General features: G+C 39.0%; 1 protein-coding gene across 1 annotated transcript in view; it reads right to left on the reverse strand.

Moving 5' to 3' along the window:
- PPP3CA (protein phosphatase 3 catalytic subunit alpha) overlaps positions 1 to 23,216 on the reverse strand; it is a 210,853-nt gene that overhangs the window by 31,778 nt on the left and 155,859 nt on the right. Inside the window, exons 4-8 of the mRNA XM_067297560.1 lie at positions 21,364 to 21,475; positions 20,162 to 20,307; positions 17,798 to 17,937; positions 4,266 to 4,343; positions 1,701 to 1,795 (exon numbers count right to left, since the gene is read on the reverse strand). Coding sequence (XP_067153661.1) covers positions 1,701 to 1,795; positions 4,266 to 4,343; positions 17,798 to 17,937; positions 20,162 to 20,307; positions 21,364 to 21,475 — 571 coding nt within the window. The remainder of the gene's footprint in view (positions 1 to 1,700; positions 1,796 to 4,265; positions 4,344 to 17,797; positions 17,938 to 20,161; positions 20,308 to 21,363; positions 21,476 to 23,216) is intronic.

The raw sequence follows: 23,216 nt of genomic DNA on the forward strand, positions 1-23,216 counted from the left end.
CAATGGTGCTGATCTCGCACCAGTGCTTATTTGCCTTAGCTCTCTCGGACCAGGTATCCTCAGGAGCGCACCCGAACTTTGGCTGTCACTGCACCTAATCAGCACCTCTCAGAAGCCAACGCAGAGTCCTTCAGCAGAAAAGACTTTCCCCCCAGGTTTGAGACCTATTTGTCACAGCTGAGAATCATGAAACAAGTAAAATGACTCTGTTCTGAAACAGCCATAACAAAGGCATTTCTGTTTGCTGCCTAAACTTTGTGGGTTGAAATTCAACATCTTGAATTTTATAAATCAACGTGGATTTGTATCTAATCTTTGTCTCCACAACAAAAACCCGTGTTGTTAACCCTGTGGCTTTGTGTGCATAAAACTGCCACAATGTATTAAGAGATGTTAAAATGCTGCTCTAAGTCACGTTACTTGCACAGACATTTCATTGGCCTATGCTCTACCCGAAACAGCTAACTCGGAAACTAAACATATTTTTCCACCAAGAGCAATGATGCTGCCAAGAAAATTAACACATTCCTTGTTTCATCCTACTCTTTTGGGGTTGCTAGCATAGCCCCTATATTATTTACTTTTATAAAAACAGCTACTGACAGCTCTGCTTGGATGTTTTTTGCAGAATCGTTTTATTAATTTTTCCACAAGTTAATATGCATTTTGAGAACACCAACATGTACTGAACCTGTTATCTAACTGTGAACTGCTTCCTTCCCCCACAGTTTTCTGCACAGCAGCTTTTAGATTAGAAGTTTTATAATATAAAATGATGCCTGAAGAAGCTTCCTTTTGCAAGTTTCCAACAAAACGCTAACTTCCTCTGCAGGCAAGTATCAAAATTAAAAATGTCTCCACTCAGGAAAGATTGATCACTTTGCAGTGAGGCTACTTGCAATACTATCACTGGGGAAAAAACACTTTTTTCTCACTGCTGTTCACAAATTACATTAGCTTTACTGGGAGTAGGAGAAAGTAAAGATTACTGCTCATTTCAACATATAGGAGGACAGGTTTATTAGAATGCTTTATTTTTAGAACCATGATTTTTCTCCAGTTCATTAGAGAACATTTCAGTGAACGCAGCACTGAACTCAGAGAAGCGCCGCACACACTTGTATTCAGCTGAGTCTTTACAGAGTGACCAGTTACTGCTCATTTGTGACGTAACCTTTTTTTTTTTCTGGCTAATGCTGTTTTACTGCCTACATAATAGTTTTCAAATGACTAATAAGCAAACTATAAAGGAACTCGGACAGTATGGATTCAATTCCATATCCACTGATGATCTGGCAAGTTTCTTAGCTGGCTAGAGTGTTTGCCCATAGAAAGCCCCATTAATTTTTTTGGAAAGGAGCAAAGGGACAAATCATTAATTAAAAGGAACAGTTTTCAACCACAACATTTCATAAAATACTTCTTTCTGTTAATAGAGCTGTTTTCAGTTTTGCTTCCTGTATTTAATAACTTGCAGTCAAAATTCAGAAATATCCTAGGGCATATTAGAATCTACAGTTATATTCAAAGGCATACATCTGCCTGTAATAAATTTGATTAGATTTGTATTATGTAATAAACTGAATGGGCACGAACTAATAAATAGGGTAAGAGAAAGGAGAGAAAAAGAAAAACAATGTAATGCACTTGAGTAAAGAGATGTTCAGTCTGCTATATATTAACAGAATATTAAATCTTACCTTTGTTATTGTATACATCTAGATAGTTTGGTGCTGAAAAAATTGTGATTAGTGAAGGGAAGCCTGTTGTTTGGCTTTTCCTGTACATACGATACCTAGAGGAAAGAGAAGTTGTTATTGTCTGGTGTTGTATGCGCATTTGTCACTGACCAAATATATGGCAAAAAACCCTAGTAAATTACTTCACTGGCTTTTAGAAACACCACAGCAGAAAAGCACGTGTATACACTTTTTAAGGTCACAGAAACAATATTTCCTGTAGATTTACCCTTTAGCTCCACTTGGGACAGCTAAGGACGCACACCATATGCGAAAGGTGTGTCTCCACTTGCAGTTCAGCGTGCCGGAGGTTCTTTTTGCTACAGATTTGCTCAGTGTCCATCCCTGGAGTCTGGTGGCAGGGACCCTGTGGGGCTGAGGCTGAAGGTGAGCACCAGCACCCCATCTGAAGCACCCCATGCGCCAGCGAGATGCAGAAGCGAAGCGCATCTCCTCCATGATCCTCCAGCTGCTTGTGCTCTCTGCACATGCAAGTGATGGCTAGGCCATGGGAGATGGCAGTGGAGCAATCTGCTTCTCGCTGCCTTATGTACGGATGCGTTATGCATGCCTAGGACTGGCAACTAGCAAAAAGGTTCATTGCTGGTAAACACAGTGTGGGCATATGGTCCTAGGGCCATAACAAATCACACCTGATCAAACCCTGGCCTTCCTTTTTCTGTGCTGCACCAGTTGCTAACTTAGACTTAGTCTAAAAGTATTCTGCTTAAACAAATTGTAATTTTTTCATCAGTGAACCAAGTATGTAGGCTTCTGATTGCTGAGGCTTAAGCATAGGAAGCTGAAGGAACAGGAATAGTGCACATTTCAGGGAAAAGCCAGGCTCCAGGGGCCTCTCTGAAAGTTGATTAACCACTGACTCTGAGGGCTCAAGACTCTGGGCTCCATCCTTTGACTGGAGACTGCTTCTCCAGATATGGTTTATGGAGAAATAAAAAGCAAAAAAACCCAAACCGTAAAACAGTCTCCTTAGGAAGTAAATGAAATACAGAATATCCTGGGAGAGGAACATTTTCCATGAGGCCCGCCTCCTAATTCACTCTTAATCTGCAAAACTTAATACTCTATATGCATCCAACTACAAATGTAATCATTCAGCCTTCAAACAAAATATTTACTTTTTCCTTTTTTGTGGGAAAAGGAAAGCATGAGATGCAGAGGCGAAAAGAGAGGGTCAAGTATTTCAGTGCTATGTCTAATCAAATTCAGTCTATTAACCAGCTTGCTAATTGCATATTTTCATTACCTAACCTTGCTGCCTTATGAAAAATTAAAGGCTTCCTGGCCCAACAGGGCAAAATATAATCAATCAAGCATTATATATGCAGATAACTGGAAGCAAACTAGCCAAATAGTACTTTTGTCTTACTAAGATACAAGTAACACCAAAATCTACTCTTTAGTCTTCAGCTACCAGAGACTGAAGAATTTGGCAACCATCTACAGTTCTTGTACTGAAACCATTGCAGTCTCAATGCAATCTCTTCTTCAGAATTTTACTTTTCACCCTCTTTTTGGAAAGCAATACAATAAAAATGAAATTTCATTACCCTTGGGTATTTCATGCCAGTTATTTTTGGCAGACTAATAGCTTGCTTTTAATTGCATTGAGGTTTTTAAGCATGTGATAATTCAAACATTCAAAATAGCTTTTATATGCATACTGAATACCCATCTCATTCCTACAATCTTGTTACTTTATCTTTTATTACTATTCAGATTGGGTAAAGTTTCTGCCTCCAAGTAAACACATTAAGAAGATATGCAAAGCTATTTGTTCAAATACCAGTCCTTCACTAAAATCTCACAAGTGTGATGCATTTCAATGAATAAATACTTTTTAAAAGTGGCATAAAAAATGCTAGTTTTTCTCTGGCAAGAGTTACATGACTGAACCATTAACAAAACTGGATGATTGACCAGGATCACGTTTGCACACAATCTCTTAAACTCCTTCAATGCATTACTGATAATCCAGCATAAAATCATTTTTGACCATTTGGGATTCCAGCAGTTTGTTGTCTTGATAAACCATAAAACCAGTGTGCTCAGAGTTTCAGTTAGGTGTGAAAGACTGGAAGAGATGACAGTTCTGGCCTTCATGAGCCAAATCACTTCCTGAGAGTCATGGCAATCAGCGTGTCAGACTTCAGTCTCGGGGGCATTTGCAAAACTCCTTTTTTTGGGCTGAATTTGCTTCCCCTTGTCAGTTTGGCATCCAAATCACTTTTGGTCATTTTATGCCACGTAAATCACCAAGGCCAAGTAAGTGGGATATACAGAGATTCAGTAAGCCCTGTAACTTAGCAATAATCATGTAAAAGACTGTGCCTTCTAATGCCAGTGCATGATTTTTAAAACCAGTAATAAAAAGTGATAGCTGCTGCAACTTATTTTTAAGTTTCCCAATTCATTTTTACTTGGTTGTTCTTTCCTTGTTCTATTTGACACCAAGGAAGCATTATTTGTTACTAGTGCCGCCTCTCCCTCACCATACGCACTTACCCAGCATCCTGGGCTTCATGAGCTCGGAGTATAGATAACAAGTTATTGTGCTGTAGGAATTCACATACAGCAGGGTAACTGTTGGAAGAAAATAATAGCACCTGTTACAGCATTATCACAAGCACCACATTTAACTCCAGCTTTCAAAAATGTTTCAACCAACATGCATCATTCATGAAGTCAGCCCTGATCTGCAGGCAGATTTCAGCAGAGCCAGCACTAGAAGCAGCACTTTTTTCCCACACTCCCTCCGCCCCCTTTGTAGGGTGGAGAGGTACACTGAAAGTTGCAATTTGTTACGTAACAACAGTCGCCTTACTGCTTGTTAGAAAGAAAGTCAATTATTTTATTATACTTTAAGGTTCAACATGCTCGTAAGAAGAAAAATGCAATACAATGGTTGGATGCAACAAAAAACCTTTTCGCCCACTGGCTATAGTATGCACACGCTGCTTATGGAGACCAGATAACATGGTGGAGTGTGAAAAGAGACGGAGAGAGACAGAAAGAAGAAAGGTGAACCAGTCTGCAGACTGGAGATGTTTAATCTTCTGAACTGCAGCTCTTTGGTAAACAGGAATTAGCTTTCCTCTTGGCTGCTTCAGAAGTGAATTCTATGACTTCTGAAGCCCTGAAAATGTGCCCATTGAATACTCCTTTATATGGTATGTTCTCCTGCACTAAAGAAAAAAAAAACATTAAAAGAAAATGGTACGATTTCCTCAACTCCACCTATTCCACATGACCAGTATTGCTTCCCAAGGGAACGGAGCCCTTTGTTACCACCTCGGCCCTGTGAAACCCATGCTTGCTGTTAAAGACACAGAGCATGTATGAAAAAACACATGCAACAGAAACAAAACATAATATAACCTGTATGCAGTTTTGAAAACACAATTTTAAAGTGTGAAATATTAAGTTTTTTGAGAAAAATTATTTGAAGTGATACCTAAATGCAGGTTACAAAACTGAAAATGCCTCCATTTTGCTGCTTTATTAAAAAAAAGTGGTTTTTTGGCAGGGAGAGGGGAAGAAGAGGGACGTTAATGACTGTTTTCTCCTTGCTTTTGAACCACTGATGACTTTCCATGTCTGTATTCAATGACAAAAAGCATGACGGCCATCTATCACTTCAATACAGGAAGTAAAACATCTCATATCATTAGTAGTTTAATACAGAACTGAAGAAAGCCAAAAATTCCTGGCTTCCCTTCCAAAACCCAACTGCAGCAAGAGCAAAATAGGACTAAGAATAAGCATGCAAAATGGTAGAGGACACATGGTGCTGGAACAAAAAGTCTTCACGGACCTGACAAAACCTTACCAGGCTCCTTAAACACCCAGAAGGAGTGTGAACAGATGACACCTAGAGGCTCTTCCCTTTCTTCTTCAGGTCAGTTCTATACAGCTTGTTTTGTTTTATGCGGATTTATTTCCATGATCCTTCATGAGGGCAGAAGAGGCGACACCCCTACGATGCAGCGGGCGGCCTCATTCCAAGGGCCTGCAGCCTGGTGACCCTGCCTTTGAAAGGCGCTGCCGAATTGCACGTTCCTCACTGGCAAAGATGCAGCACAATATTGGTTCCATTCTCACAGAACCTTGAATAAGTCGCATTTAAAATGTTACGTGCAGGCAGAAACCAGGTTTTAGAGCCTCCTGCCAATTGTTTGTTTTTTAATTTGGACATGGCAAGCCGCACTGTTTTTATTGTAAAGCTAATGTCCCTGATCAGGTTGTCAGACATACACATCAACATACAGCAAAAGGTTAACACAGAGTCTCCAAATCAGCCACAGATCAACTAAACAGTTCGGAAGATCTGCAAAGCCAGGTAGGCTCAGATCTGCAACTTCATCTGCAGCAGGAAGCTACTGCCTTCCCCTGACCTCAGCGAAACTCCTCTGGCACCAGCAGAGGAGCCATTTGCAGAATTAGGGCCAGAGCCTCCTTCATCTGCCCATTATCGTAAATACCGTGCGGTAGGAGGAAGAGTTGAAACAAGTTTGCTATCCCAGCAGAAGAGAGTCTCGTGGAAACTATTCCTTTCTGTCTCTGTCTCTCTGCCTCTCTGAGGCTTGGTGATTATAGCAGACACTAGCATCTTCAGTGAATCCTTATGGCATATTTACGTAGCCATCTGAATTTACTTTCAGTATCAGAAGTTGCCTGCAAATCAGTAGCACGACAAGCAGGCAGGGCAGAGAAGAGAAGTTTGATATTACGGTCTTGTGCTGCCCTGTCTGATTGCAGCTGACCTCCAGCTTCAAAGTTGTGAAGCCAGAAACACTCTCACAAAAAAGTTGACACACTTTCAAAGTAGAAAAGATACATTCCAGAAGTTACTGCTTACACTTTTGTTTGTTTTAATAACAAAGCTAGAAAGATACCTTGGTTAAGTTACTTAGAATTCTACCATACATGTCACCTTCATTTTGCAATTATCTTTACTCTATTTTTTGCTGGGTTCTATACTTATGGCAAAGGCACACTGGAGGCTTATCGTGCGAAATAGGCTGAAGCTGGTTGGAGATGAACTCCAAAATGTTCTCTCATTCATCAAAACCAGCCAGCAGACAGACAACCTAGAAATTCCAAGTCTCCAGGAAGAAATATGCTAATTATTTGATCTTCAAACTGCTAGGATTGCTTCACGAGATTTCAGTCTGGTTTTGGTAGCACTTGTCTAATTTCTTTCTCAGCAGGCATGCAGGAAAGAAAGAAAGGGAATAAATTCACTAGCAACTCGGCATGCTTTTGGAGGCAATTCTTTGCACACTTCTATTTTTGCAAAAGAAACTTCTCTTCACCACAAATCTTAGCATGTTGTAACATTCTCAAAAACTGCATGTCTTTACTGACAGCCTCTATGTCTTAGTGCAGAAGTAACACAATTCTGTGAGGAAATAATTTTTAAAAGATGCAAAGAAACTCCTAATGTACCAATGATATTTTGTGAAACTATTACTTATTTCAAGAATTGGTTGCAAACTAATTCAGAATTTCTAGGAAACTAAGTATTTTAGGCCCTTCAGGTCCACTGCATCCTGGCTTAGCTACTAAGTACGTTGTTTTAAAGACAAATTTTATTTATACAGCACTTCGGACACAAATAATAGGAGTCAGATTCTACCACCTTCACCAACAAGAACTGGTACTTTGATAAATAAGAAGGCCGATAAATTGTATTAACATTTAAAATAGATTAATGCACTGCATTTTTTTTTTATTTATAGCAAACTAATTATTATAATTATTTAGCAGGGTACACACCATAGTATATTTCAAATCTTTCAGTAATGCTAGGAAAAACATTGAAAACATAGATTAAGGTGCTTATTAAATCTATTTGAATACTTTTGGTGGCATATTAATGCCATAGCCTGCTAAGTATTTATGTTTCATCCCCACCACAATCAGTGGCTATGCAAGGACTCAATCATTGGATACTTTGTTGTCTTTTATGCATCTATGTCTTACCAAAATAAATGTAAACCCAAGTGCTTGCAATGCTTAAGCACTCTAGAACACCTATGTGTTTTAGAATATATATTGTACTATATGTATATTTACATATATTTATAATTATGCATTTATTTTATAACATAAAATATACCTATTGATAAATTTTATATACATAATTTTTTCCAGTATATGCTATAACTTTACTTGCACTGGTAGTTATTACTGAAAACTGGGCTGTTGATTTTCCTTATTAGGCCTTGCAAAACTTTTTACAGAGGAAAGCAAGCATATTGAAATTGCCAAAGCTGAACTTCCAGAATAGTTACCAGATGAAAAAAAAAAAACGGAATTTGATCATCAGCCCTGGCACCCCTCTCTTCTCAAGGAAGGCAACCAAACAGGACGCACCTCAGGGAGCAACGGTGCAAAGGGGCGCCTGAGGCCGGGGCGGCGGAGGGGCTGGTTTGGCATGGGCAGAGCCACGCTTCCCGCTGAGCGCGGCCCGGCCCCGTGATCCGCGGCTGCACCGTACCCGGCGGGCACACCGGCCCCTCGGCCCAGAGGCAGCGTGGCCATCGCTAACGCGGTGCAAAGCTGGGCACACAGCCACCCACTTCGCTCCTTGCCTTCCCGCCCTCCCAACCAGGCTGCCGCAGCGCGTGCCGCATCGCCAGCCCGGGCACAGGTGCGGGTAACACCGCTTTCCTGGGTTTGAAGTCCAGGATGTTGCATAGAGATGCTACAATTCCCTCATTTCATTGCTGGGCAACTGGAGAGCGACAATCAAAGTGCACTGGTGACAAATGAGGTACTTCAGAGCAGTGCTGCAAATTCACCTGATGGCTGGGGAAAGAGCGGAATGCATCCCGCATTAACATCCATTCACCCTGTTATTTCCCACTATTGATTCACCCTCTCCCAGAGTTCAGATAATGAAACAACCAGAAAGGTTTAACGAAGGAGCAATAAGGTGATGAGAAAGACAAAAAGGCGCCTCCATAATCGCTTCTGTGCCAGTTGTGCAGCATGGCACGCTCACAGCGCGCCCATAACAGGCAAACTGGCCGAGTCTCTGAAGCTGGAAGCATAACTCACACATAGGCATTGCACTGTGCGACTGTTTGTATTGTCAAAGATCGTGGTAAGAGCACACACTGTTTTGGAGTATCTAGGGACAAGATGCAATCATGCAGTAACAGAGAGAGCAAAACTACTTAAGTAAAAACTATTGCTAAATATACAGACCAAATTTAAAAAAATCTCAACCAAACATTACACAGAAGACCTGCTGTCCCAGACCTGATTTCCTGGACCACGTTCCAAGTCCTCCTGCAACCACTTAACAGCCCCATCAGTTTCTTACTTTATGCATGAAAGACATGAAAATTTCAGGAAAAAAATTAGCACAAAACCTAATGCATCATCTTCCTCCAGTTTCCACAGGCGCAATGTTACTGCTTGCTTCCAAGACTTCCGGACATTTCGGAGCTGAACAGTCACTCACAGCTAGAGGCTACAAGCCCTCTGGAAGGGTCCGTTGCTGGTTTCGGGCACAACCAGTCTATTGCACGCTCTCAGGCTCAGGTTTGGTGTTCGGAATCATCTGAAAAGATTGCCATTATAAAATGGCTTAAAGTCCCAAATCGTGTGCCGTATGGCTTTGGCAACTGCAGTGATCTCAGATGCTGACAGGCTGCCATTCAAACCACTGGCAAATGAGAACTCATTTGCATACATTTCTTTTCATAATTAATTGTGACTAAATGTAGACTTATGGTACATTTTGTTTAGGAATTTTTACATTAACTTCTAAAAACTGTGGTTTATAATGAAAAATCTGACAGACAGTTGATTATGTTCATTATCAGTGCAGCTGTTCAAAATGTCTGGCCTATTACATTTTTTTCCATAGTATTCTTTTCGTCCAGTGTTAAGTACTGCATTGAAAGAAGTTATAATGAAGTGGTAAAAATGCTTCCAAATAGACATGATAGGTTCTTCTTTCCATTTGAAAGGTAAGTAAAAATGTTCTTCTTCTATTTTTTTTTTAAATAATTCCTTGACTTAATTTTCTTATTCTTCACAAATTCAAAGAAAATAGACTTCTATGAGCAGAATTTGGCTCTTTTTCAGATTCTGTGGGCTCCATTACTTAGAACGACAGAGTTGTCAAATAGCGTTCCAAGCATTTACAAAAACTCTGGCTGCCATCTTTTCTGAGAAAACACGCTTTTTTTCTAAGTGAATAAACTGGCAACCGTAAGGAACGAGTACTCGTATTACCCAGACCACTACCCTGTAAGTACTTTATCTGGACATTTTAGTTCCAAAAAGGCAAGATAACTCCAATTTTTTCCTTTAGCTACTTGTGAAGCAGGGGCTGGGGAGAAGCAAAATTTTCAGCTATATACAACTGTCACATATGCCATACAACTGTGACAATACATCAGTTTGCTCCTCTCCAAATGCAATTTCATATTAGACAGGTGACTCTAATCATGCTCCCTTTCTCTTTCTGAATATTCTACAACAATCTGGAGAGGAAAACCCAGAGGAATAAAAAGAGAAACCCCAAAGCTCTGGTCCTTGGGAGGGCAGGATCTCTCCAAGCCCTCCAGGTAAAGCAACAGGAAGTCATACAAGACTTGAAGATCTTGGCAAAAGTCATTAGAGAGCAATTTTTGCACAAAAGAACTTCAGCTTGGACAAATTGGTCCTTTCTAATCAAAGTTGCCATCTTGTCAGCAAACTCCCAACCAGTTTTCATAATTGCTCCCCTTCCAGAAACATTCCCCTCCTTGCCTCGCTTTGCAAAGCCCAGATTGCAAATCAGCCAAAAATAAAACAGTTGGCCAAGAGGGAAAACAAACAAACAAGAAGCCCCCACACAACAGGCCGTTCCAGAAGGGCCTCGCCTGCTGCCTGCACTTCATGTGTCATGCTGAATCACAGCGGAGCAGTGACTCACTGAGACAACAAAATACCCCGCTGAGAAGCAAGAGAGATGTTATTCTCCATGGAATATGTGATTATGATACTCCCTGCTTTAGCACCCTTTTTTGATTGAAATTCTCCTCATACACATTTTTACAAATACTGAGCTATATTTTGCATGATCACTAAGTTTTGAAGAGAAAAACAATACATTGTTAAAATTAAGTAAAATTGGTCTTCCAGCAATAACTGGAAAAACTGGAGCCCACAGCAAACACACTCAGTTGTATACATTTTTTGCCTGCTGCTGGCTTTTCAGTTTTGCCAAGGAACACCCAGTCCTCCTCACAGGAACACGTGTGTGTGTACATAAAAAAACATATATGAGAGTAGGCAAAGATAAGTTCTCAATAATAAATCTCAATAAAAGCGTTGACTAACACTGACAAACCTAAACTATTTTGAAAATTAACAATTCTATATAATATATTCTCTAAACAAAGTTTATTTTGCATCTAAAAGTGTATCTACACCTCAAGACAACCCCAGCATGAGCACAGGCACCTTTGTGAGCATGAGTCTTCCTTCGTTCCGCATTTATACAATACCTTGAAGGCCCTAACTTCCTGAACCCTTTCAAAACTACAAAAATACATAACAGCTTCTGTCTCAGCCTCTTGTAGATCTCACAAACTTAGGATGCATGATCCTACACTCGAAGAGCCTGGTGATCTCCAGCTCCGGCATGGCCAGGTACAGATCAATTAGCTATTAGGTCCAATTTAAAGGTTTCAGCCAAGCACAACTAGAGTCATCAGCTAGCTCCACAATTAGGGGAAAAGTGAGCATCGAGCAAAACCCCCTGACATGGACAAGGCAGAAAACATGAGTCTCATACATTTGATAACTACATCGTAAATATATTTTGAAATGTTTACATCACCAAATTAAAAAAAAGTTATCTACACATTGCTTTTCTAGAAAGTAAGAAGAAATGACAAAAACCAACCAGTTATTTTTTCCCCAGATTACTTGTTCGGAAGCTGTAGAAGCAGTCATATCTGCACAACAGCAGAAGTTTCCAGTGATCTTTCTGGTCTTTAATCAATCCTGCCTTTAACTGCGTTATGTTTATCTGAAGAGATGCAACTTGGACAGGTGAGTAGGAACAACTTCAACTTGATAGTTTACGTTAAAATTTCCACAAATTGCTCTTTTGATGGAAAAATTAACAATAAAAGCTCTTTTTGATATATGAAAGAGAAAGAAAATTTTAGAAGGAAAGATTATGACAAACTTCCCCATTGTAATTATCCTTACCCTGTTTCTCATTTTTTTATTCATCAAAACTACCAGCAGATTTTTATTACTGGTCAGCTACATATTTTAACATTCAGTTTTAACAGAGGTACAAGCTTAATTATGAAGTTGTAACACCATTTACATTTTTGTACAGTGTTACTGAATAACAACTGAAAGTACTCAAATCTTTGTCAAATACAGCAAACCCTGGAAACAGCAGAGGAAAAGATGAATATGTAGAAAACCAAGTATTTCTTATAAACACATGGCTTGGAGGTAGACCTGAGCTTCCACTGTGAACCACTACAAAAAAAAAAAAAAAAAAAAATCTAAGTTTTCCCATGTTCTTCATCATACCACTGACAAAGAACCAAAACTTTTTAAAGAAAGATGACATTAAAATTTAGCCCAACAGCCTAAGTTTACATGCACACTTAAAAAGGGGTTTTGGCAAAACCCATTTACCTCGCACCTCAGTCCCCAAAGGCCAAAGCTGCCTCTGGATGTTTTGCTGCTTCACTCTCCTAGGCAGCTCCCATCACATCTTTTCCCCACGCTTTTTTCCTGCCCTTGAATGTGCTGTCCCTAGTGCTGCACTGGGAAACCAAGCTGGGAGCTCCACTGCATTCAAACCAATAAAGACATACCTTTCTGCAGAGTCATTCTGTTAAAGCTGGATATGCTCCTTGCTCTGATGGAGCAATTCTACCAACACAACTGAGCAGAAAATGTGAGGGCAGTAAAGAGCTTCTGGGCTTGGGGAAGAGAGCATGGGAAGGTGGGCAGAGTTGTCTGCTTAAACTGCTGCAAGAAATGTTCATATAACTATGCCTCATCCCCTGAAGTGACACACATAACAACCCAGAAAAGCTTTTCAGCACATAGTTATATAGTCATTGTATTCATATGTTCAGTTTGCGAGTACAAGCAAACCACTGAAGAGATGTGCTGGCAGGGCCCAAATTCTTCTTCTACCCCTGAGCACCTGTAAGACAAAATCATTTCCCTTTTCTCCAAGGCTAGCAAATGATGTTGGTACAGAAGTCTGCAAGGTGAGCTGCTCTATGCCACTGCTGATCATTTCTGGGTTTTTTTGTTGCTTTTGAAAAACATGAAAATGCAGTCAAAAGCCAAATAGCTTTACAAATCTCAGCATTCCTTAAGAACCAATATTAAGCTCACTTACAAAACCCAAGAAGCTAAAACTTAATGTCTGCAAATAATTCCTGAATATTTGTTCAAGTTCTACGGCCATCTAAGACTTTGGCCAGGCTCACGACCCTCTTGTGCTCTTGTTAACAGTCATTATTGAGTCTTACACGCATAAATGACCGCAGAAAGCAAATGTTAAGCTTGCACACGTGCTTACTCCTGATAGGAAGCCCTTGATATATTTTTCGTAGGATAAGACACTGCTAATTAACTCAGTAGGGTAACCAAGCTCCCAAAATTCTTTACCAGAGCTTTAACACAAAGGAAATTAAACAAGCTGGGCATGGAGCCAATTGCAATTTTCATGGTTAGGACCATGCACACTCACCGTAACTTTGTCTGAATGTGATGAAAGAACATTTTAATTCTGCACCCATCCGGTAAATCTTACAGGAACAATGTCATTCTCAATCCCAGCAGGGCTGAGAGAAGAGATTTTCCCCCGCCTCAATAATTGCCTAGACCCACTTACTGGCTGTCTCTCCTCAAGTTAGCAGTATTTCTGACACAGTCCAGCTGACTTCTCCAAGCTTGCTGTTCAGTGAAAGAAGCCATTCTCAAGATGGTGAGCAGCATCACATCCTGCCAAGTTAGATGTGCTTTGCACAGAAATGCCTGAGAGTTATTGCGCCACTAGTCCATGAAATAAGAAGTGAAATGGATCATTAACAAGACCAGTGCAACTACCTAAGCATAAATAAATATATACTAAATAAATTCAAGGCAAAACTAGACAATCTGCTAAATAAAGAGGAAACTTCTTTACTGGCTGGAACAGCTGAAAAATCTGAAAAGAAAAAAAAAATCACTCAGGGACTAATTATTTCCCTCTTGTTCATAACATCCCCTGAATACAACCTCATTCTCTGTGCGTAAGGATGAAAGAAAAATTTCACTTACTCATAATTAAGAACTAATTTACACAACTAGCATTCCATCAATTGTTTTTACTCTTTCATGAAATTGCATCAAGCTAACGTGACCAATACTGTAAAGGTCATATAAGCTTGAATTTCAGAAAGGAGAAACAAAGTCCCACAACTACTGTTGTTTGTTCACTTTGAGGTGCTGAGGACTTTAAAAGTTTCCAACGATTACTTAAATTTCACATCTATTTTTCACTCTGGCATTGCGTTATTGCTATTTGCATGGGTCTGCAAATTCTGACAATCCATACTGTGAAATGCTATTGGATTTGAAAGACATTTATTAATTGCTCACTCTCAGTACCCTTGAAAATAAGTTACCTATTCTTTACTTCTCCAAATGACAAGTTAGGCCTATGATTTCAAGAACTGACATTTTATAGTGCTAGCCATAAGAGTTTCAACAACTTGTATGCCAAAGGAAATTTCTTGAATAAAAGCTTGATCAGTTTGAAATTCAATAAGCCATACCTGAGTGATCACCTAATAAATGTGGTGAAAAGCTCTTTATACTTTCTCAAATATACTGCGCTCACACTCATAAATGGCTCAACATTTCACAAACAAAAGGAGTTTTAGATGAATAGAAAAGATTTAACATAACACTGAGCTGGAAACTCCTGTTAACATGTAGCATGTACATAGAACACTGTATTATCGTTAAAGTAATTTTTCTCATAGTATTTTGTTATAGGAACCAACTTTATATCACAGAATGTCACTTTAATTTGCCATTATAAAGAACATATCCTATAAAATGGAAATTATTTACTACAGTTATTTCCTGCAATTAAGAGACCTTAATCATCTCAAAATCATTTTCCTGAGCTCACATGTGTGTCTGAAATCTTCCTGACCTTCCTATAAGATGCCTACTGCTATCTTTTAACTTTCCACTTTGGAAATGACTAACAACTCTTATTCAGTGAAGAAAAATGAAGTCCATTCCATCAATAGACAGTACTGAAGAATGATTGCATAACCTAAGTTGCTTCTTTACAAGTTGAACTTGCCATTTTAAGAAGAGTCACTCCTTTTTTCAGGAAGGAACTAGAAAAGGCAGGCAAAATTAGATGCTGCACACAGTTATCACGGATAATTTATTGGCAGGGATTATCATTAGGCAAGCAGATTAGTGAACTTCAAGAACAATTAGATACTTGCTTTAAGAATAATACTTGCTCTTATACAATCTTAGATAAAAGTGGCTCTAAGCCAGTCATCTGCTAGTGTCATTAAGCAGTTTCATTTCCCCAATATATAACCTGACAATTAGACATCTTACATTTATTTCATCTTTTCACCTCTTCCTGAAATACCTGCTCTTCTGAATAGGAATCAGGACATAGACTAGATCTACCATCTCATATTTTCAGGGGAATCTTGGATATATATTTCAGGGAAGTTTTGTGGTGTTTTTAAGAAACAAAGCTCCGAAAAAACCTTAAAACCTAGAAGTTGTTCCAGTATGCAACAATTCCTGTATCTAAGCATAAGGCATGCCTCCAATGTTTTTAACTTTAAGAGAAGTTCATGACGGAAATTGCTGTTACTCATTGTTTGCAGTGAACGGTGCCTGGGAGTCCCCAGGCATGCACCAGGCACGGTGTTCGGTGTTATTCAAAGGAAAAGGAATGATTTTAGCCCTCAAAGTCATAAGCCCATTTCTGCACAGATCAATTGTTTGCAACAGTTTGACACTTTCTTTCTTAATGAGACCAAACACATTTATTGAGCCCATTCCAGGCTCCATTGATCCGCAGGCTGCAGCATTACTTGCCCGCAAAAGGTGTGTGTGGCCAGCCTGAGCTGCAGCGCAAACGCCTTTGTTCTCCCTCCCTCCCTGCCTCCCATGCTGGAGCAATTACTGCTCAGAGAAAGGAGTAGGAAAACTAATTTCTAAAAGTCAAACCATCTGCTACCTTTCTGCTAATGTTACCAACACGGAGGTGGCTGCATCTCCTGGTTACTGGCTGAAGCCATTGATTTACTTTCTACATGTTACTAAACAGCTGGGTTCAGCTATGTTCAAGGTGAGATTTTTAAGATAACTAAAAAAGGTGGATCTCTCACTTCTGTTGAGCTTGCTTGGAAAACTTAAGACTTGCATATTGCTGGCGAGGGCTGAAGTAGAACTGTTCCCTTCAAAAGGTTCAATAACCTCTTAACATTTCAATAACCTCTTAACATTTCTCCTGAAGAAAAATTAATTTTTTTTAATTAAGATTAAACCAACTACATTTTTCATTCTGCCATTTAAGCTCTCCCCTGCCAGTCTCATTACCCTGACAACCCTGTAAGTTGTTCCTAAACTACTGCAACAAAAACCAAACCAACCAACCAACAACCCCCTGCCAGAGGAGAGGCATACAGCGTAATCACCGCGCTGTCCATAATGTAACACAGCCCCTACAGATGATGCTGGGAGAACAAAAGTAGTGCTCAAGAGGGTCTTCATTCCCAGCTCAAGCACCTTTGCAGGGACTGCCTTCTGCTCGGGGTCTGCCAGACTCTACAAACCAGAAGGTCTACCCCGGGAACGGAGAAAAGCAGCAGCGTGCGTCCAGGCGGCAGTCCCGGGACAAGGCAATTACTGCCTGCCTTGGGCTCCCTCTGCACTACAGGAAAGGGGACAACGGCACAACCGCAAGCGCCAAAGGAAATACACTCATTTCACGTATGGGAGAAGAAAGGGAGACAGTCTTCTGGCTCTTTACACTGATAGAGAGACACTGAAAACCATGCCCAAAACACAGCGTTGGAGAATTATCACTAAGCAAAACAGAAAAGACTGCTTCCTTTAAGGGGTCATAAATGAACAGAAGAAAATTGTTTTGGATGCTCCTGTATCCCTGTTACTTTTGTTCTTCAGGAATATTCTCAGAGTTACATTTCACTAGCATAAACATTAATGGAAAAAAAAATATTTCAGAATTGAATTGCCATTGGATGTCTTTGCTTTTAAGTCCATACATGCGTCTGCAAAAATGTATAAGGCATTTGTCTCCAGTTTAGCCCTTACCAAGTCCCTTTTAACCAATACCATTCAAATCCTGAATTTCTTGGGAAGAACTATTCTCAGATGTGAGCAAAAGTTTGACAAACACGGAACAAAAATTAAGCCTGTATGTGTGGGGAAATCACACTTTCATTTCAATTTTTCCTGCTTATGAAGTTTCCCGAGTAAATTAAATGTTCACCTTTCAGAACAGTTACAGTGAATGTAGATCAATCACAAATCTCACAAGCACATCAGATCTCTTGGATGCAAATCTGGCCTTTAGTACCATGTTTCAAAATTCTCACCTACTCTGCAGAAAGAGAGTTTTCCAATACTAGTCTTTCACTCAAAGCCAACTTAAAATTCTCAAACTAGAAATTTAGTTACATTCCCCTTTTCAAAAGGGCCACATTTATTCCCTAATTTACAAGATTAGAAATAAACAAAATACACAGGCTTCAGTGAATAAAATTAAGTCATTCTGGGTTTCCAGGTTGCGGGGAGAAGGCAGGAGGCAAGTAAGCCGGACACGAAGGCAGGTGGAAACAAAGCAAGCCTGCAGAGAAAAGACCCAGCCCTCCTCTCAAGCCAGCACTCTGAGAAGTGCCACAGTCTTCAGGCACACATTCATACTGCCTGGTCAGAACACGTGTGCACACAGAAAACCGTTCAGCCAAAGAAGTAATGTTCACCTGTAGAAGTACGAGCACCCCCTGACTGTGTTGTGAGTAAAGTGTTCCTGAGTCTTCTCGTTTCCAAAGTCCTCTAATGGATCTGACCACAGGATGTCACACATGGGTCCATACGCAGGTGGTTCCTTGAATCGATCTAACTAAGAAAAATAGGAGACAAAGAAATACTAACTTCTTTCAACTATGTCTCACAGAAACGCAGAGGCAAAAGCTCCTGCTTTTGATGCCACGGGCTGCTAAACCAAGACACAAACAATTCTATAAATCAGCTTCAGGCTGCTCTCAGCTTTAAAGCAATGGATTTTGAGTAACAGTAACACACTCCTTGCTAACACTCACAGGAAGAGCTATATCTGCAAATGAAGGGATACGGTTTATGCCCATTCTATGTAAATTTTGCCTGCAAGTTGTTTTTTTTCTTGTTTTTTTTTTTCTTTTTTACTGGTTTTACAAGCATCTGAGTGGAGAAGAGAGAAAAAGAGGGCATTTCTGTATTTCATCATTTTTCAAGCATTGTGGCATTTGATTTATGGAGCAAGTGATTTCAAGAAAAAATGCAATATTTATTTCAAAGCAAATTCTCATTTTGATTTAATTATACTTTTTTAAATTTAAGTAACAAGACAGCATCTCTGCCTTGTAGCATCTTGCCATGAAAATCTTGTTGCTCTCATTAACTGCAACCTAAACCTTATTTAAGCAGCTAAAAATTCCTCTTTCTGGCTGACCACTGATATTAAAAAAATCAAATTATATAGAATCATACTGCAAATAAGAGCATAATAAAATAGGGAAATATTAAAGATCAATATTTCTCTGCAAGAATCCTTTAATATATAAAACCCCACTGTTAAGATGGGCATATGAATCAGGTTGGCAGTCTATCGTGTTCTCTGCTCTGACCAGAAAGATCAAGTAATGATTTGGTAACATACCATTTTTTAAGCTAATATTTAAACTGAAAGAAGTGATTTTGCATGTTTTCAACAATCAATTAAAAAGTTTTAATAAGAGACCTCTACAATTAACTTTGCATCTTTGTCATAAAATATTCATAGCATACCTATACTTCCAACTTATTTCAGCCCTTTAAATAATTCATGCTTTTGTTACTATAATCCATCTCAATTAAATAACAATTCATGAATATGCAAAACATTTTCCTGATGATTGCCAAAGATGAATAAACTGCTAATAGACAAAAAAAGCAAAGATGTTAATGACCCTAATCTAGAATCTGCGTGCTAAAAAATTTTAATCTGCCATTACATTGCCGCAAACCCAGCTAATTTTTAGGCAGAGAATATTTTAGTTTAATGAAACAGTGAACCTTCACCTCACAAATAAAACTTTACATTCAGCAATTTAAAAAAGTGCAGATAATATCTTCCTCTAATTGCTTTTAAACCAAAACATGTCATTATTGGTTCAATTTTTTTTTACCATATTAATTTCTTAATAGGATACAAATTAATCTCAGAATATAGTTTATTTTTCAGTAACTTTAAAGCTCAGAATAAATGCATATCCATATTTACAAATCTCAAACTGCAAGTGAGAAAAATGAAAATCTTTACTGCTAGAAACAATAAGTATGAATGGTTTAAATGCCTCTTTTTAGAAATACCAACTGAGATCTTTTTACCAAAGCATCTGAAAAAAAAATTAATACATGATAATGTGCAGCAACACTGGATTATGTGAAAAAAAAAACTGTTTGACACTGTTCTCTGAACTGTTACGAGACTTATAAGAAACTCTTCTCAGAACATAAGAGTTAAATATAAGCGTTAAGTTACTCAGCCTCACTTAAACAATTTGTTGGACACACAAATGTAGTACCATTAAAAATGTGCCAGGACCTACTGAGAATGAAGACTTTTACAAATAGTGATGTTATTTTGACTGCATTGGTTACAATCCTATTTTACTTTTTTATGATATGTTTAAGTATTGTGAGGTTTTCTAGAGTTTCTTTATTTTTTTCTCCAAGAAAGTGCACAAGGAATCATTAGAATGTATGCTCAGAATGTGCTAGAAGATATTACCTGCAAAAAATTAACTCTACACACTCATTTGCTCCTAAATACTCATTTGCCTAACGCATTTTTTTCAGCATACAAAGGTGATAATTCTGTGTTTTATTGGATGCTAGTAATTTCCTCTCCTCAATAAAATATGACTAACTGCAGCATTTCCTTTTATGTTCTCCGATTTTGAAAGACCTTTAAAAGGTGATAACGTCAACGCGAATGTCAAAATGGCATAAAAGCATCTTCCACAAAAGAACAACAATGACCTAATTCGGGTTTTAGTTGTTGGTGATTAACTGTTCACTTAGACTGGAGCACTGCTCAGACTTACTTTTCTGATGTCATCTAAGGTGTTGATCTCTGGAGACAAGCCACCGTGTACACACAGGAATTGTTGGTTCATCAGAGCAGCCAAGGGAAGGCAGTCGAAGGCATCCATGCAGGCATCGTACACTCGTTCCGAATACTTGATTTTACCTTTCAAAGATTAAGATGGTATCAGAAAGTGCCATCGACATTTAAGAGAAGAAAAAAATAATTAGATGGTGCTTAATATCTTGATCCTACTCTCAGTGCTCTCTCTTGCACTGAGGACTGTACCAAAGCTTGCTTCATCCAAAAAATTCTTTAAAATTATTGTTATTTACTGCTGGAAAAAATCTTCAGATTTTAATGGAAGTAAAACAAAAGTTCTGCAAGGTTTATTATATTTTTCTAAAAATCTGTAAGTAATTTAATATACCGTTATAGTCTGCTATGAAATTTATATAGCAAGCCTTAAAAAGTCTGTTGAACGGTTATCATCTGCTACATTATAGCTCGAAGAAAGCTCTCTATAAAGTAATCAGAACTTTAACCCACTCCCTTATAATTAATTATCTACAGAAATGCCATTATGAAATGAATGAGGTGGTACAATAAAGCTGAAATGTTAATTTACCAATACGCATATTAAACTCAGTAAACCATGAAGCCTTTGAGCCAATTAACATTTCTTTTATCCCTGATGCTAAAAAGGGAACATAGACTTATGGCAATAGCTGCAGCTTACAACAACACAGGATTTTTTTTGCATTGTGCAAGCCAAGGTTTACATCTAATGAGCTTTTCTCTGTCACTGTATCCTTTCTTGCAACACATAAAGGAATTGCAATAGAAAGAGCATACCGAAAAATTTAAGCCAACTTCCAGAGTAAATGTGAAAATGCTATATTCCCCTGGCCTTCCCGGAGCCGCACACAGCTTCCCAGGCTAGCTTTGCCAAAAAGGGGCAAAGCACCCCTCTAGAGAGCTCGCTGCCTGCAGCACCAAGTGTTTGGTGGGTCACTGCCTGCTGCTCCTGCTCTAATCCCCTCCATTCGCCCCCCCCCCGGAACAGCGCCTCGCACCCCTGCAAGGTGATTGCCCTCCAGGGAACGGCAGCTGGGACACTGCAAATGCCTGACAGTAAACAAATATCAAATACTCACTAAATAACAAGTTCAAGTTGTTGAGAAGGGAGTTAGGACAAAAAAGGTCATAAGGTAGACTTACATTCTTGCTTAAATGTGAAATACTCTGTTAAATGTCTACATTCATGATTCCCACGAAGTAAAAACAGTGTTTTGGGATAAAGGATTTTCAAGGCCCACAAATACAGCACACACTGCAAATCAGAAACAAGAAAGAGAAACAGTTTTATAATTCAATCACTTATGTCAAAAGAAAAAGGCAGAAGAAAAAGTGTTGCATGTGACACATTTTACCACTATTTCTAAAATTAACTGTTCATATACTACAGGCAAGCATTTCTCTGCACTTTAACCTGGGTTGGCCAAAACTAGTATTAATATATTTTAATAAAGTGTTGCATTTTTGCTAAATTATATTTCCATATTCACCCATGTATTACCTTCAGTTGTCACAGCTGTTAAGAAGTATTGCTGTGCATCTCTAAAATAAAATGACTACATTCCACCTGGCAGGTTAGACAGAAATCCACTCTGGAAACAATTTCACCGGAAGATCTGCATTTCCGGACTTAAAGGCAAGGCTGCCCTAGAACAATTTAACTCAGACATCAGGAAATACCTTAGCTTCCAATATTACAGAATTTTTTACATGCATACTTGCGATAAACTCGTTCGTTATTCATTTTACATTGTTCTGTACAAACAACTGAAGAATTCCACAATACTCTTGTATAAAATGAAGTTACTACAAAGCTGCTGCAGAGCCTTTTGTCTTTCAAGCAGATTTCTATTTGAGATGGCATTTCTTTTCAGACACATTTTTTAAAGATAAAAATAGAGGACTTAGCGGGGCTAACCTCTGCCCAGACCTCTTGAGACCATCTGATTAAAATCGTTCTTTTGAAAACTGCACTCATACAGCAATGATGTCAAAGCATTACAAGATTCTCGACAAATAAGCGAACTTACAAAATTTAAAGAATGTTTATCATTTATCCAAGAAGACGCTAGTCAGGTACTTGGCTAACAAACTCACGTCTCCACAGAAGTCAATGGAAATAAGATACACATATCGCGTGAGAATGGTGGACTTCCTTTGCATGCTCAGCCTTCCTATTGCTGCCAAGCTGATAAGCTCATCTCATCTTTTAATGCAATAACGAAAGGTCTGAATATTTTCTCCCTGATCCCTTTCTTTCTTACATATCTGTGAACTGCATAACTGTTACCTAAGAAAAAAAAAAAAGATATCCAGTTTTAACACTTACATATTCAACTGCCTTCCCAATGACCCACTTCATTTCACTGACAAAATTTGCTTTATTTATTTTAATAATCAATAGCTGGGAGTCCCAGAATGTACTTATAATAGCATTTCTGTTTAAAGTCATCATTTTTATCAATTTAATTCCTTAAAATATATACAGTACGAATTTCCTTCTACAGTTCAGAACTTCTTGCTAAAAAGAAGAAATAGAAGAATTCTGTTAATCACTTTTGAACAGTTTGGTTTCTGCTTCTTCATTCGCTAAATGATCCTCACCCTTAAAAAGAAAAGCAACATTGTTATGCTTGTGCTAAAACTCACACTAGCTGTAGATAATTACATGCCAGCAGGCGTTTTACAGTACTGTAGTTTGTCTTGAATTTATTGCATGCAAACATCTGGATGGTCTGTCTGCACTCTGTAATTTCTGTTCTTCTGTTGCGAGGGTTTGGAGGCAGACAAAAAAAAGCAGCAGTGACGGGCAGGGCAGCCTCCAGGACCTGCGAGACTAGTCCTCTCGCTTGGAAACGCAGGCGAGACTCCGAGCCCGCACCGCAGCTGCAGCCTCCCGGGCACTGCCGCCCCTGGGGGAAGGGAGAAGAGGTGCCAAGGAGCCAGGGCAATTACACTGACATAATCCAGCACGAAATTACATTGTCAGGTCACAG

This window comes from Apteryx mantelli, chromosome 5, assembly GCF_036417845.1.
Source record: "Apteryx mantelli isolate bAptMan1 chromosome 5, bAptMan1.hap1, whole genome shotgun sequence".
Lineage (NCBI taxonomy): Eukaryota > Metazoa > Chordata > Aves > Apterygiformes > Apterygidae > Apteryx > Apteryx mantelli.